This window comes from Dipteris shenzhenensis, chromosome 29 (genome assembly GCF_047967505.1).
Source record: "Dipteris shenzhenensis isolate YYH24624 ecotype China chromosome 29, Dip_SZ_1.0, whole genome shotgun sequence".
NCBI classification, from domain to species: domain Eukaryota; kingdom Viridiplantae; phylum Streptophyta; class Polypodiopsida; order Gleicheniales; family Dipteridaceae; genus Dipteris; species Dipteris shenzhenensis.
This window is the reverse complement of record NC_141624.1, coordinates 18,681,448-18,698,997: the sequence shown is the minus strand read 5'-3', so window position 1 is coordinate 18,698,997 and position 17,550 is coordinate 18,681,448. Positions and strand designations below refer to the sequence as shown.

The following is a 17,550-nucleotide window of genomic DNA, read 5'->3' as shown; positions in this document are numbered from 1 at the left end:
GCCAAATGGCTCAAGCATAAACACCGTCCATGGGCATATACATCAATAATATCTCATCCAAGAGAGCATAACACTATCAGTGCATCACCTACAATGTGTCAAAGCTGTCCCTTAGCATAAAATAGCATCCATGTGCAAAGCGTCCATAAAAATAGCATCCCACAAGGCAATCTGGGCCTATCATTGCATCCAATAAGGATCGTAATGCATCCAAATGGCCTATAAATCATCCACTGCAACCCAATGCACACCACGAATGAGCGCACATGGGTCAAACTGCAACCAGAGGGATTTGCATAAGGTATGCTCAAGAAATCATGGTCCCACGGAAAAGACCGCTATTGAAAATAGAACCTGAGATGCCTCAAAACATGGGCGCCATTGCATAATCAGACTCAATAAGAAAATCTGCAAATATCTCTCTTCTGCCAGAACTCCAAAATCCCAACCGATGAGTGAGAAATGGGAGTCAACACTTATCCACTGCCATGTGGCATAAATCTAAGGTTTCAAAACCTTAGAATGAAAAATGCAGAACAAAGAGACGAAATCGAATACACAGAGATCTATAACTCTGAAAATACTCCACCGAATCACGCAAGAACTGACACGTAGGGGTTTTTGGGCATCCGGAACGCAATGGGACAGACGGTTTTGAAAATCGTGGTCTCAATCACTGGGTCCAACACACGGACTGAAAAATGTTTTTGGAAACAGAACTGTTTGTAAACTCCACCGGAGTGCGAATGATGAGCAGCATAGAAGTTTTAGGACCTCCTGAGTCCACCTGAACTGACAGATCTGCAAATGGTTGCTCCAAACTTGAGTTCCAACACCTGGGCAGAAAAACGTAGTAACTGACAGAGTGAGTCAGAAATCCAATGAAATGATCCCAGATTCATGAATGAAGGTATTTCCAAGCTCCTGAAGTAAAGGGGACACCAAAAGCAAGCAATAGTTGCCTCTACAAGTCAATACGGAGTCTCTGTTATCGAACGGAACAGGGAAAAGCTCAAAAAATGACTTTTTCTTTGAAAACACTTAACAGGCTGTCAAAACCACTTCGCAAAGCCAAAGTGACTTTTCCAAAGGTTCCTCCAAGGTAGAGTACACACTTGGATGCAAGTAAAGTCACCCACAAAGCTTCCCACAGAGCTTCTCCTTCCTCCCACAGAGTTGTTGAGCTTCCAAGCATTCACGTACGCTCAGCTAGATCACCAAGGCTCTGATACCAGTTGAGAGTGCTCTCAACGGAAGCAAGAACGGAAGAGGGAGAGAGAGAAACAAAGAGCCACACGAGTTTTGGTGGGTGCAGAACACACTAATCTTCTTTTTTATTCATTTATATATGTGTTTGAGTATTGTACATAACCGAGATAAAGGCATAGTGACCTTTAACCCCCACACTTATAATATTCCCATCATGCATAAAAAGGAACAACAAACAAATGCCATGATTATGGTATACCAAGTCATTGAGAACTTGAATAGAGAAAGAATCAAAATGGCATTCACAAAAAACTTTGTTAACTTTTATTTGATATCGGTATCCTTTTATGTATGTTTGATAAGATTGTGGAAATCAAGTGGTAGCCTAGTGTATAAATGATAAATACCTTGTTATACGGTGAGAATTATTTGTGAATAAGATATTATGAGGGATTTTAGAACATAGGAAGAGTGAGTCATATAAAGAAGTGGGTTGAAATCGGTTGAAATCCTTCTAGAATTCCTATGTGGAATATGAAGGATGTCGATATATAGGAAAGAGAGGATCCCTATGGACTCCATGCTAGAAGACCCTTGACTTTTCTTATTTTAAAGAGCCATGAGAATCTTGTGATGGGACACATGATAAGAGTAGCAAAAAATACATTGATGATAACATGTAGGCTTATGTGATTGATGGGGAAAGGATTCTACAAGCAACAATTGCAATTGGGTAAAGGAAGTTGACAAAAAATCTATAAACGAAGCCCTCCTCTTCTTGTTCAATAAGTCTTCCACCATTAGGACACAAGTTGCTATAAGTCTTCTCTCTTTAGGCCTCTTCCATGAGCCTTCTCTCTCCCCCTATAGATGTTCTCTTGTATAGACTCTTGAGTCCATGTCTGTCCACTTGATTCCTCTCTCTATGAGTAGCCTTGGAGCTTCCACTCCCTCTTGAACGTATGAAACCTCTTCTCCTCCTGTGTGTTTATAGCATTTTGAGTTGCATTTGAGGAGAGTCTCACTCTGTCAATAATAAATATGACTACTTATTCTCTCTCTTGAGCCTCTCTTTCCTTTTCTATTCCTTTCTTCTTATCTTTCATTCAAAATCTTCAAAGTACTTTCTATTCGACTTCTCATTGTACACTCATTGTTCATCCGTTTCTTGAGCCACAAAGGGAGCTCATTCTTCTCTCTTAGGAGACATGTATAGGCTTTGGTTCATTGACAAAGACTGAACATAAAGATAATATTTTTCCAAGGGAGTGTGTATATTTTAAGACTGTTTGACCCCCTATCGGTATTATGCTCGTAACTTTCCATTTGGTGGTCCTATTTCAGCACGAAGCTCTTTTTAATGCACATCTTACCATGCATTTAGATTTTGTATCATAGCTTTCTTGGAAGAGTTATGAGCCTCTAAGTGTGACTACCTATTTCTATAATAGTTTTAACCCTTAACAATAAACTGTCCATAACTCTTCAACCGCTTCTCAGTTTCATATGAAACTTATACCAACATGAAGCCTATATCAAGGTGCATATTTCTATCATATTAAATTCCTAATTTGATGTCTCTAGTGAAAGTTACAGACCTATTCATCTGATAAAAATAGTTTGCAAGACAAATTTAAACTTCTTTTAAGATGCTTCTATGAAGAATGTGCTACTCTTCATCCCTCTTGATATATATTGATTCATGTCATATTGAGCCACAAAATATTATTTTGACAATGCATCACTGTTCTCTTTGATGCAAATCGACTTTGTAAAAACATGGCCTCCCATGACTCTTTCCTTCTCCCTATGCTAGACTATCATGTAACTTGGGATGTTACCATCTTCAATCATATTTGAGAGAAGCAAGGAAAAGAAGTTTTCTTTGCATAAAGTGTATGTTTCATCTCTATTTTCAAATGATAAGAAGCTCTATCACTAAGCTCAAAAGAAGCAAGAATCTAAGAGGTGCCAGAAGTTTCATTACCCCTAGCGTCATGTCACAATATTACCCATGGCCAATACCATAGAATCAACAAAAATCAAAATCGACATGCAACACATTATGTGCAAGATTCATATCCATTCTAGAACAATCTAGTTCAAGATCAGGTTTGCTCTTTCTTATCATAAGCAATCTGAAAATCAAGCATAATTTGATGGAGGCTGTCTTCTAACCTGTTAGGATTGCAGGTTACATGGAGTGGGGCAAGGACTCTCAGTGGTATCTTGATATTGACCCTATTCTCCTGGCACTTGAGTCTTGGAGACTTTGGGTTATATGGTAGTTTCCCCATTAGGTTCTTGCCGTGGGACCCAGGGGAGTGGGAGTGGATTGATGAAGGGCACCGAGAGAAGAGCATCCCCTTCTTTCGTTACACAGTTAGAAATCCCAGGAGATTTCAACTTAGTAGTAGAGGTTGGAGGCTCTCCAGAGCTCCTCATTGGGATAGTTTTCGAATTTTTGCAAAGGTGTAGAAAAACTTTTGGAGGAGGCTCTGAAAATCCCTTAGGAATAGAAAGATCACTCTCTTCTTTTTGGCTTTCTATGCATGGGGGGATTGCAGTGAACTTGTGAAGATCCAAGTTCAGGGCTGGCCCTACTTGTCCTCGATGCCACACAACAGTTGAGTCAGTTCAGCATTGCCCTTGGGAGTGCAAACAGGGGAGGACGATCTGGAAGGGTGTTGTTAGGATTTTTAGCATTTTTCATAGAGCACCCTTCTTCATGACTTAGGGATCAGTGGCATGGTTCTCTCTTACTGGCCTTCAGATGTTTATCGAGGGACATGATTCAGACTCAACCTTCATTATATAACGACACTCTGTAGAGTCTTGTTCTCTCCAAGATGTTCCCTTCACTCCTTTCAGAGCTGCTCATGCCTCAGTGGACACATCATGGGAGATTCTCGCAAGCATTGCAACTTGGCATATTTGGAGGGCCACACGTAAGGAGGCGATGGAGGGTTCTTAGCTTCATCCCTCCCAGTCTATGGCTAGTATATGGACGGATACCATATACATCTTGGTGGCCATCTAGGAGAGCATGCAAGGATTGTCCATAGCACCTACTGCCTAGAGAGGTACTCTTTTCAAAGTTTGAAGAGGATCTCCTTTCTTCTCAGAGTCTCCTTCAGGATTGAGGTATCACTTTCAACCTTGACCTTGGATTTTTGTTAGCTTGTTTTGAGTTGGTTTTTCTCATGCATGAAATGATGTACTCTATTTGAGCTTGCTCTTGTGGTTTTCATTCATACTTAATAATCTTTTTGAAAAAAAGAAGAAAGCATAATTTGAAGGGATGATTTCAATTGCAACAACCATATGACACAAAAAACGACTTGTTTTTAGAAATGTATCTAGAAAAGAATGTCAAGGACAAGCCTTTATGGGTGATAAAATCTCTCACTGAATTAAGACAATTGATAGAATCTAAGCAATTGGACAATTCAAATTCAAAGCAACAATGGTTGTAGGATGCATTCTTTGCGCCTGCAATGGGTAAGGATCTCTTGTCAATTGGTCAAATAACAGAGAGACATGGATATTATTTTCAATAAAGTTAGTTGCAAACGATGACGTTCCACAATTCCTTTATATTTAACGATGTTTACTTCTCGTCTTCATAGTTGTCATGTAGTTTGCAATTCGTCTAAGAAGATGATATCATGATGTAATGTTTTCACGATTATTTTCAAAAGTTAATAATTTGTTTGTTAACACTGTAGGATTTCCAAGAGCTAACCTCAATACCATTCTAAAAATTAGTGATGTTGGAGAGAGGAGTCCACACACCTAGCTAATTGTACAATACATCTCTATGAATGAAGTAAAAGAGTATATATACAACTCTATTCACAAGAATTTCTCCCTTTTGTCCACATGCTCTCTTTAGGTTTGCAAAAGTGACGTGCAACTTACCATAGAGACATCTCAACTATTTTTTAGAAGTTTAATTAAATTGTGGGATGACACACTACATGAGCTTTAATGATAGAAATGCATGGGCCAAACGATCCATGTACATGACTCAAAGGGTGATGGACAATGCTTTTATGTAATTGGGCATCAAGCCAATTTAGAGGATGTTGTCTCATAAACAAGACATCTAGATGGAAACTAAGAAGCTGACCACTCACCTTTGTGCCTATTAGAATAAAGAGGAGATTCTACAAGAGCACTTAAAGATATGGAAGAGGTGGGAGATAAACAAGGTAGCACTACAATAAGAAATTGACACCTTAGAGGCAATACCTTGGCAACACACCCTTGTCAAGATGGTGAATGATAGAGAATAGAGAGATTTATACATGTGGGATGCTTGAGCAATCTCTTGTAACTTTAAGAGAGTAGGCGATGCTTTTTTATATTTGAAGGTGCCTATACATCTAAAGCGATAAGATGATTTCTTGAACATTTGAGATGATTACCTTTGGTACATCTAATGTGACCAAGAAACCCATGATCCAATCATGGTGATTCGGATGATTGCGACGATTGCGAGGTGACTAAGGATGCACATGGTGGCGACTATGACAAGGCTGATGACATCCAAGGTAATTTGGCATCAGAGGCCCCTTGATCCACTATAATCCAATAAGTCAAACAAGCACATAAGAGTTTCAAGTCAACATCTCAAGTGATGAAGAGCTGCACATGGAGGAGTTATGCCACCATCAAAGAGTCATATCATCAAGATTCAACAACATTTTAGATACAATTAAGTTCACCCTTCGTCTTGCCTAATCATATGACAAATTACAGAATGACAATTAAGTTCAGCTTTCATCTTGCATAATCATATGACAAATTACAGAATGTCGACATATTCAATTTTTGGACAGTATGATCAAATGATAGATGCGGATACCCTTGGATCTCAGCCATTCCTCCCATGAAGGAATGGTCCCCATGCCTCATTCTATTGAGCTTTTATTAGCAACTCATCCACAAGCCCTATCCTAAATTGGAACATCAAAGGTAAAAGCCAACATCTTCAATAAAGACACACGTTCCCTGTATATGCATCATGATTATCTGGAATGTCTGTCAAGTGCATTATGGGTGCCATATATTCATACAATGGAATTTATGTCCTCTGCATCCAAGCTATAATGTACACCACCATTAGGTGACAGAATGACATCACCAAGGGCTTGAATTCTCACATGAAAAGTTCTTAGTGGCCTTGTATTGAAAAAATTGCAGCATGTTATCCTGCCACATACGATGGGCGCTAGTTATGTGCATATAAGCCCCTAATAATTCTGGGTCTTTTAGTGTGAGGAGTTTTAGTGGGACAGGACAGAGAGGACTGTTGTTGCATTGTGTGACTATGTACCTCTTTCAACAACAGTGACTATGGATCTGGAGAATTTAACAATTTTTTGAGAGTTACAGAACTGCCAGGTGTGTCCTAGAATTTTTGTGAATCACAGCTTTCCTTAGGGAACCAACATAAAAGCAGTAAAAATGAGCCTTAAGTTTGAAGCACCAAGTATTTTCAAATCCAGGGCTAGAGCGAAATTGCATCGAGGGGAGGAGGCAGATGGAGTACGGAATAACAAAAAATAATCAATTTTATAATGTCGGAACCTGAGGGCAAAGGGTATGACATAGGAGGAAACCATGAGAGCTCGGCAGTGTTTGCATAGATGGGACATTAATGGGAAATGCCATTTAATGGTACACTGCCATAGTATTAAAAGAGCTAGGGTCTTGGGGGTAATCCTAAGACTGGGCAATAAGACTGGGGTGCTCACTAAGGGTTCAACCTTTGAACATCAGTCTCATGTGGCAATCGTATGAGTTCACGGGGTGTCTGTAGAGGGATCCAGCTTGGGAGGCGGTTCTCTGGAAAAGACATGGATGAAAGGAAGAACACACATGCTGATGAAGGGGATAATAATGGAGATTATGGATGGGTGGTGAATCAGAAAAAGCTCTTGTAATTGGCAGTCAGGGATTACACGAAAGGTATCATTGATAGACCCAAACTCATCATGTAGAAAGTACAAAGAAACATGCAGGCTTGTAAACTTCATGATCAACAGACAGCCCGTCGAGACTTGGAGACATTAAAAACGTCATTTGCTGGAGGATTGAGACCATATTACAAATTATACGACTCCATCAAGAACCAATTGAAATCCTAGATGATCAAAAATGGTACAAGACATGTTCTACTGCACCATTTTTTTCCAGAACTCTACTTAGCAGCACAATTAAGTACTGTTCTTTTAACATGATTACAATGTTGAAATATTTTCCCTGCAGAAGGGATAACATGCAAATATAATGCCCTTGTTAGTAGTATGCTGTTGGAAGCTATCAATTTCTCCACTTGCTAAAATCCGCCTTGGTAATCATGAATGAACTTGCTCCACGATGCCCACCACCCCCATAGGCCTGGTATGTTTGATAGTGTTAGAAGGCTTGCAAACTAACTCAACATTCTGAATATCTGACCCACCAAAAAAAAAAAAACTTTTATGCAAACAGACATATATTCAATATTGTAAGGCTTATCCAGAACATGTCTCATGACTAAACCTCTCAACTTCTTACATGACATTTTGCAACCAAAAAAATTCCCCTAGCATTAGACTGAATAAACTCTGCCATCAGTAACGTAGAATTATGAACGGTCTCAGGCTCAATCAATGCTGCAAAGTGGAGCATACTTTTATGTGCATGGCCTGTCTGCAATCAGCACTACTTGAGGCTTCTCCAGAACGATTTGTCCTGCACTACACTATGGCTTGAAGGTCTCATCAATACATTCAATATTGTAAAGCTTATCCAGAACATGTCTCGTGACTAAGCCTCTCAACTTCTTACAAAAACCTAGCATAGACATTTTGCAACAAAAAGAATTCCATTAGACTGAATAAAATCTGCCATCAGTAATGCAGAATTATGAAAGGTCTCAGGTTCAATCAATGCTGCAAAGTGGAGCATACTTTTATGTGCATGGCCTGTCTGCAATCAGCACTACTTGAGGCTTCTCCAGTCCTGCACCACACTATGGCTTGCAGCTCTCAGCCTTCTGTAGTCAAAGATCAAGCTTTACTGATTCGAATCAAAGCTTGAAATATCTGAAAGGAAAAACTATCAAGGATTGATGCAAATCCATGGTATCCATAGCCCCAGGTGGATTTATAATAAGAATTTCATTTAGTGACACTGTCGCCTTGTCTACTACTTGATACAAACATTCATACCCAAGGACTCAAGAGTCTTGAAGGGAACATCAATCGCACTAGGAATTGAAACATGCATGCCATTTCATCAGATTATATCTTCCATTTCCATGATGATGTTTTTTGTGTGGACATGTAAGGTAGTGGAGCATGTAGATGACACTTGCAACGATGGTAGTCAACCGGTGGCCTGGCCATTGAGGGACATGAACACTCCATTTTCCAACTGATGAAAACATTGTATTCTGGACTACAGACTGATGGGGTGTGAGCGATGTGAAATGAATCGTTGTAAATATTATGTAGTAGAGATTATAAACATCTTGGTATGAGTGATATGAATCATGAGCGTGGAGAATGACTCAGATATTATCGTGATTGTAGAGAAGAAAATGGGTCAAATCAGACAGATGGGCCTTATGCCCATGTATGGTCAGTCATGCAATTAAATAAAAGGCTGGCCAGCTTACACACATGGTATTGATCTCTCAACATGTGGGCTACAGGAGTGCCATAACCCTTGTGTGTGCCTATATATGGGCATGGCTAAGATGCCTGACAATTCTTTGATCAAATGCACTTTGGTTTTTTATTTAAGACAGGATCATCTTCATCTATGTCTATTGTGCATGCATGTGCTAATGTGGAAGCTCTAAAAGAGTGTCATATGATCCACGGTACTGATGTTGGCAACAAATAAATAATAGTGCTGCTATGTGGAATGACCTCATACAATTGTATAGAGCTAAGACATGATTCTCAAATCTCTAGATGAAGTTCCATTTTCAGCTTAGGTACTAATCTCACTGTAGGGAAGCAAATCAACATGATTTCAAACCTAGCTAATTTTTAAGGTCTGTTTTCCATGGCTGCCGAAGTTGTTGGGAGCCAAGTTAAAGTTCCATAAAAGTAAAATGAAAATTATCTTTTGTGCTCCCATTTGAAACGCTACTAACGATGAATCTTCATTTGCAGGAGTCCTTTGAGTAATTTCGTTGTTGACTGATCTACATCTGCTGAAATAGCAAGGATAGAACTGAAGGGTGTCTCTCCAAGCTTTCATGTTTGTTATTATGCAATCAGCATGCCAAAATAGAATGCCGCTCTCTTGGAATGCCGTGATAGCTGTGTATGCCTAGAATGGGCATGGCAGGCAGACTTTAAAACTGTTTCATCGATAGCGGGTTGAAGGCTTTCAACCAGACAAGATCATTGTTATCATATTGGATGTATTTTCCAATGTGGCAGCCCTAGAAAACAATGAAGTGGTCTATGCTATTATCATTGGTAATAAATGAAATTAGAGGTTGTGGGGAATGACTTTATGTATATACAGCAAAGGCAAGACGTTACATTCCTCTTTTACTGCATTGATGCATACCTTTAAAATCTTGTAAAGAGGGCTTGTATTGGGTCAAAAAATCTAGGGATGAGGCTAGTGTTAAGGATGGTGTAAATTGCAACATATCATAATAGAGCATAGGGTCATTCTCGTGTATATATTCATGTTATGATCAATTCAATGTAGTGTACAATGCATACTATATAGTTACCTATCCTGTGAACTCCACTCTCCCCCTACGATCCTTCAACATGGTATCACAGCACTAGACCACTCCAGCATGGAGCCATATATCCTCACACCAGATTAGCCAGATTAGGGTTGGCACATCAGATAAGGTTGATTCAAGTCCTTGGTCTAATTTTTGCCAGGTGGAAACCTTATCCAAATTGCCAAATCATCAGCACTCAGCTCCCTGCCATGTCCTCACGATTGAATCCCATGCCAGCACAATGTCACATAATGATGCCACATCAACATGTCTCATAGCATTTTGACACATTATCATGGCACGTCAACATGTGCCACCAAAGCACACAATGCCACACATGCACATTCTTGTAAGCAACATGTGAGCACACATTGCCACATTATCAACATAACCATTTTTTCCCACTCCTTGGACAGAGTTTGGCACAATTTTCAAATGGCCATCACTTTTGCTCTTGAAGGAATTTAATAGGGACATTCACAACCAAGGATTCTGTGTAGTTTTCAATCATCTAGGGGGAGACACCTTTAAAAGATGCTGCATTGAAAGGGGCAAATGAAGGGATAAAACTTTGGTAAATTTTGTGGGATAGGCAATCCTAACCCTGGATAGAAGCATGCAACTACAAAGAATTGTATAATCTCACCCGCTTTGACCTCTTGCTAATCCAAGAAATGACAGGACTATGGGATGGAAATGCTTTAGTGTAGATGGCAGGTAGGCTGAAAAAATTCTCAAGGAATTCAGGTGGACAGGACAGAGAAACCTTTTCACAGTCCTACTTTTTGTGGAACACCTAAACAAGAAATGGCACATAGAGAATCCAGTAAAATATGAATGGCCAGGTTTGATAGGATATGGACAAGGGCAATCCCTGAGAAGTACTCTTGCCTTTTGTGGTTGATTATTCATAAGGCAAATGGACAGCCAACAAGGCCAGGTCTATTTGGCGAGGAGACGAGAGGTGTAAACAGTGTCTTAGAGATAGGAAGATCTTCCTCGTCTCTTCATGAGCTGCCAATTTCTGTTGAATGCTTGGAACACGGTCACATGTCACATTTGGTTTTCCCTCACAATTATGCTTACATTCCTTTTGGGTGATATTCCTAAAGAATGCAAGGGAGACTGGACATGCATCAGGGTCCGTGCTTTATGGAATCTCTGGTTACAAAGAAATGCTAATCTCTTTCGAGATGAATTTTGTGATGTAGGACATCTCACTCTAACATGGTGGATTCTTACAGGCTCGAGGTGATAACTTGGAGAGTTGTGATCGTTGGGTTTACCATTCATGACTGCTTCAGAGAAAGACGGCTTTGGCTTGTCAACAACTTGATCTTGCTGCTTATTACTTGGAACCTTTTGCCTGACATCATTGAAGCCCTTCCAGATGGACCCTGCTTAGTTCATGGTGATTCCCACACAACCCCCCTTTCTCAAGAAATATGAACCATTCCTTTGGCTCCTCAGCAGGTTGGATGCCCCGGCTTCTCATCATGTTGCGTCTCAGACCTCTTCTCAGATTGCCTGGATACCTTGTTCCCAGAATCCAACAAGGCCTCCCTGCCAGTTTGTTTCAGTTTCTACTCCCCAGATTGCTTCATCATCACATTGCCAGTCTACTCCAGCACGCAGCCCAATGCTACCTCACTTTGTTGCTTCAGTGCCACTCCCTCAGGTGGCCTCAATATCTACTCTTTTGACTGACTCAGCTTCTTGTTCAATCCAGATGGCATGCAAAGGCGACACAATACAGAAGGTGGTTCCTAAGGAGGAAGAGGAGTAATTTAAGTGTTCAGTTCTCCATGTTTGGATGTTAAGTGTTCAAATCTGGTTGTATCTAGATGGTCACTAGCCGTTGCTGTTGGTTTCTCCCCCCTTTGCTTTACTGGGGTAGAGAGATTTTTTTTGTAATATTTTGATATATTAATTTAGACCCGCAATGTACACAAAAAAGAGTAGGGAACCTAAAGGAACACAAGGGTAGGCAAGGAGCTGAGAGGCTGAGAGGGGGAGAGGGGGGGGCTGAGAGGGAGACAGTGGGGAACAGAGAGACTGAGAGGGGAAGCGAGAGGTTTGAGATAGAGAGGGAGGAGCTGAGATGAAGCTGCGAGGAGAGGAAGAGGCGAAGAGGGGAATTGAGGAAGAGGTCGAGGCTTAGAGGGAGAGGGAGAGGGTGAAGCTCGGAGGTTAGCATGCTCTGATAGCTTCAAAAAATGAAGCTGAAGAAGGCATGAAGATAAAACAGATGAAGATTCAAGACAACCTCTAGTAACAAAAACTTACTGCAAGTATGACTCGACAATGGAGCTTTGAGGCACATTTTTTAAGGAGATAGTGTTCCGAACTGAGGCCGCAGCTTATACCTTTCCCTGGCCTTGAAAATTGAGCTTGTACCAGACGAAAATGAAGAAAGAGTGTACGATTTGAAGGGAAACTGCCTCGGGAAGAAGTTGGAACAGTTTCTTGAAGATCAGCATGGAAATGCTGCTTGTTGATGCAGTTCAAGGCCTGGAAAGGAGCTGTTTTCTGCAAAAATATAGGAGCTAGAGCTTGGTGATGCCTGTGCAGAGGATGGATCTGGAGTGGATCTTGAAAACAAGGTGGAGCTGGAGATAAATGGCGATTTAGTGCAGCAGCCTGTCACAATTTCAGGCCTTGGATAACAGCAGCGAAATGACACCTCCTTGGCAGCTATGAATAGGAGCCGGCTGAATGGAGAGAGGGAGAAATAGCAGATAAGTGTGCAGGGGGGCTGGGAGGAGGGAGCTAGAGGAGCAAGAGAGGGAAGACGGGGAGCTTGGCTGTAGCTCTAGTAGACCTGATGGGGCAGAATTTTGCAGTGGTGTAAAAAGAAAAAATAATAAGCAGATCGTGCTCTATGTGCTGAGCACATCAGATCTGCATTCTGAATTTTCCAGAGGTCAGAATCGTTTAATCCTTGTCATCAAAACCACATCTTATCCATTGCAGCCACCCACCACATAAAATGAACAAAGATAAAATTTGTTTTGTTGCATTGTACGTATCAACGTGTAGTCTATCTATATGCTAGCGCAGCCATAGAGGAGATTAGACTCCAGCAATCCAAGTCATCCATTGCCCATATCACCTAATTAGTTCCCACGGCATCAATCCATTTGGTTCTATCATTGGTGTACACACTCATACATTTGGCATACCACCCAGTATTTTGGTAGTTGGCTCTTTATCACATCTTGCAGAGATTTGTGGCACTTGGCAGAGTTCTCTCTGAATTGGATTAAGGACAAGTGCATACATTTGCACACACATGCCACCCATGTATAGTCACATCTGTTGACTATTTTTGGCATTGGTTCTTACACACTACATCAGCCTTGTATAGCCTCTTAGGTATTCCCGACACATTGTTGTCATTACTATATTACGGGCTTAATCTTTGGCATACAAATGTTCTTTCACATAACCTAGTTCATAGATTGACAAGTTCAGCATAAGCACCACATCGGCAGCTACAGCGTAAGCCCCATAGTAATAGCAGATCACACACAATGTTATCATGAGTAGACGTTCTTCACTGTACACGAGTAAGCCTCTAGCATAGAGCATAAGATCGTTTCCAACATAAAGCCATACCTCGTCACACCAGAATGATGATATATCAGTTATGTTCTAGGCCTTGATACAACCAGCTACATTACAAGCCTATGAAAGATGCTACATCCCAAACTGATGGATGTTTAGCCATGCACATAGACTACCTTCAGCTCGTGATAATTGAGCATACAGGTTTGATAGGTTGCCATAACTTGTCACTTTTATGGGCCTCCTCTATACCTTCAGCCCCAACTTTTATGCAGCTTCACATCGACTATGTGGTCTTCTAAGGCCATGCATCATTTGACAAAGATCAGTCTACCCCAGCATACCTCACACAGTGTTGTCAATTCTTTTGGGTTGGTGACACCCTTGTACGTCACAACCTATCGGATTGCATCTTCACAGTTGTGGCAATCAACTTCACATCTGGATTCTTTAACAGAGCAGCTTCACAATTTGCAGAGACTTATGAGATGTTTAGCTTTGATATGTTCAACACGTTTGTCATACGCACTGTCATCTTTTGATTGACCTACCTTTGATCTAGGTGGACTTCATTTTATGCATATTTCCTTCCCCTTTTCTTTGGCCTTATTTTTTGGTATTGTTTCCAAAGGCGAAGGACGACCTAACTAAAGGGAGGAAAATACACACTTGTGTATACTATCTTCTAAGTTGTACTCATCATATAGGCTTTTGTTGTGCAGCCATTGTGCTCACACATGCGCATACTATGAATTTTTCAGTCTTTTTTTTGTAGTTTTGGTTGCTATCATATGCACCAAACAAAATCCCAAAAAAGATCTTGTACATGCACCCTCTATTTGACCAGTGAAATTTAAGAGGGGGTGCTAAGGTTGGTGTAAATTGCATCAATGGAAGCCCTTTTCTTTTTACAACTATCAGTTGACTGGAAGACACACACACACTTTTTTTTTTTGTAAATCCAGCGCAGTGTATTTATATTCTCATAAATTTATAAGATGGGAAGTCTCCAAAATGGAGAGTATCCCAGTGATCAGAAACATAAAAAGAAAAGCTCTATGCAAGAAGCATGTATATCACCCTCATGGCAGGCATCATATAAGGATTGCCGCAATGAGGCTTGGAAAGATTCATATAACCTATGAATCTGCCGACCCATGTATGCCCAATTATGCTCACTCCAGATTGTCCAAAGAGCCCAATATCTCACCCATGAGATAAATAGTGAGTATTGAGACAAAGACCGCATAAATCTGCCAAATAACCAAAAATGTTTTCCAAATCTGTGACTCGGGAAACGGAGCCGAAGATGATCTGAAATTCTCCCAAGGAAGTTCCTAGAACCCGGGCAGTGCCAAAGAAAATGAGGGACAATCTCTGAAGGAGCTTGACATCGTAAACATGTGGATGGTGCAATGTGACGTTTGGCAAGTGTGATTCCCACTGACAATGTGCTCGTCATGCATCTCCAAAGAAAAAGTCTCTGTTTCAAAGGTATTTTACACTTCCATAAGATGCGGAGATTCTTCCGCCACCATGAGAGGGGCTTCCTGATATGCCACAGAGTATTAGCATACTGCTGAATCCATGGAGCTGGCTGAAGAAGCCTGTAGGCTTTGATGGAGGTCAAAGCAGGCAGAGGAACAGGATGAGAGCATGTAGCAGAGGGTTGCAATTGCCAATCCATAAGCCTGTTTGTGCCAGCCACAGGAGGAACAGGTAGAAAAGGATGTAACAAATCAGCAATTTTCTTCCATATCGACCTATGATGCATTCCCAATGCATAGGAAGCAGTGGCCTGAGGAAAAGATAAGACATAGCCCCGATCATCTACCACATCATTGATGTATCTAATTCCCAATTTCATGAGATTATATGCCCGAACTGGTTCCTGTAAAGCAAGTGGAATGTCAAAGATGGCACTCCAATGAGTACTTTCTTTTCTCATTGAATTTGTCCCCGAGCAATTATCAAGAGCCCATTTGACCTTAGAAAGTACCTGTTTCCAATCAAGTATCAGAGCAGTAGAGAAAGGACAGCCAGGTATCTTCCCTACAAATCTCACAATGACAACCTCCCAAGGATCAGTAGTCCAATGGCCATAAGCAGATGTCCTCATATTGACACACATGGATGTTATCATACAAGTCCATGGCTGTTGTTGACGGAAGAAAGTATGGAGCATAGTAACCTTCCTTGCTAGTACATGATATCTTATATTGAGAACGTTCAGTCCACCATGCATCCTTGGAGAGCACACCATTTCCATCTTCATCAGTCTCAATGCTTTGACAGTAGTTTTTGTCCTCCATAACAGCTCCATAGCTTGAGACATAAAGGCTGAAATATCTCTCGAAGACCAATGTAGCAAAGGCAAAAAGAACTGAACATAGGACATTACGATAGACTGTACTATTCTGAGCCAGCATGAAGTGGCCAAGTAGAGATTTTCCAATATTCCAGTTTATGTTAAAGTCTTTGGAAGATCCATTTTAAGTGTTGCTTCCTGGTGATATGCCATCCTATAGGATATCCCAAATGCCTGACGACATCTTTGGAATGGACTACCTGACCTGGCCAGAGGATAGAATGCCAGTCACATTGTTTCATGGGGAGCAATTTAGATTTGTCAAAATTAACATGCAATCCCGCTGCTGATCCATACAATGATAGTGTGGTCATAAGCATGTGAACTTCCCGAGGAGAGTTCTGTGTGGCATAAAGAAGGAATCATCAGCATATGCTTGTGCCAAAAAAGATGCAGCCCCAAGGATTTTAAGACCAGTCATCTATCCTGTGTTTGTAAGATGATCAAGATACATCAAGAGGGGATGGGTCGCAATGGCATAGAAGAGAGCACTAAGAGGGCAGCCCTGTCTAACTGATCTAGCCAATGTCCAGGACCGAGATAGATGACCCCCAAGAATGCACTGAGAAGTAGAGCCAGAATAAAGCCAATAAATAGCATTTGCTATCATGGGACCAAAGCCCAACTTTGTCATGATTTGTAAGATAAAGTCCCTTGAACAGTGTCAAATGCCTTAGCAATATCTACCTGCAATATGAGCACATCTTGATGTGAGTACTTAGCATATTCAATTGCAGTCAATGCATTGGAGATATTGTCATGGATTTGTCTTCACGGCACAAACCCATACTGATGAGGATGAAGGCCCGCATTCAGTATCCCGTGAAGCCTATACACAATCATTTTGGAAATGAGTTTGTAAACTACAGGCATCAAAGTAATAGGCCTCCAATCTGACATATGGTCACACAGATGTTTTTTGGGCACAAGTTTGATTATGCCATGCTTCCAAAGGTGCGGCAAGTGATTTTCTTGCCAGGCAACATTGATCATTTGCAAAAGGACATCTTTCAAATCATCCCAAAAAGAAAGATAAAATTCCACCGTAAGGCCATCCCAGCCAGGGGACTTGTATTTGCTGATGTGGGACAATGCATTATCAAGTTCTGTGTCAGTAAAAGGTCTCTCCAATGTAAGTGCATCATCCATTTTCACTATCTCATAAACATATTGAAGAAATTCAGTCCTCGCATCAGTCATTTGATTTGATGGGGAACCAGGAGCAGAGAACAATTTCTGAAAATAATTTTGGCATTCATCTTGGAGATCAGAGAAAGAGTTCGTCCAAGAGCCATCTAGCTTCCTTACCCTTAGACATGAGTTTTTCTTTCGAGTAGCATGCAGGCCCTAGAAGAAGGCTTTTGATGAACAGCCCTTATCCACGAGGGGCTTCATTGTTGCTCTAATCTGCCATTTGTGCAATTTCCGCTGATCATTATCAGTCAGTTTGATCCGAGCATGTGAAAGGGAATCATTTTCTGATTCAGAGAGAGGCCTTAAATGTGAATATTCAGTCAATTGTTGTGCTGTCCTTTTTGCCCATTTAACCTCATTCCTCCATTTAGTCATATACCAGTTTCCATACTCCCTAATGACATTCTGTATACGAGAGACAAAACTGTCCCAAGCATAATCCATGTCCTCCTGGGCA

The 17,550-nt window shown here is 40.9% G+C and overlaps 2 protein-coding genes across 6 annotated transcripts in view; both read right to left on the bottom strand.

The window, feature by feature from the left end:
• Positions 1–6,328: 6,328 nt before the first annotated feature.
• Positions 6,329–17,550, bottom strand: part of LOC147882527 (DHHA1 domain protein) — a 103,013-nt gene continuing 91,791 nt past the window's right edge. Inside the window, exons 6-7 of one of the 5 annotated variants that reach the window (XM_087400635.1) lie at positions 7,893–7,958; positions 7,253–7,617 (exon numbers count right to left, since the gene is read on the bottom strand). In XM_087400635.1, the coding sequence (XP_087256761.1) occupies positions 7,540–7,617; positions 7,893–7,958 (144 nt within the window). In that variant the 3' untranslated portion in view covers positions 7,253–7,539. Of the gene's footprint in view, positions 6,427–7,252; positions 7,618–7,892; positions 7,964–17,550 lie in introns of those variants that run through there. The other 4 variants (XM_087400634.1, XM_087400631.1, XM_087400633.1 and 1 more) reach the window with 4 other exon arrangements.
• LOC147882530 (uncharacterized) lies at positions 14,565–15,854 on the bottom strand. Its single transcript, XM_087400214.1, has one exon. The coding sequence runs from the start codon at positions 15,852–15,854 to the stop codon at positions 14,565–14,567; it is 1,290 nt and encodes a 429-aa protein (XP_087256340.1).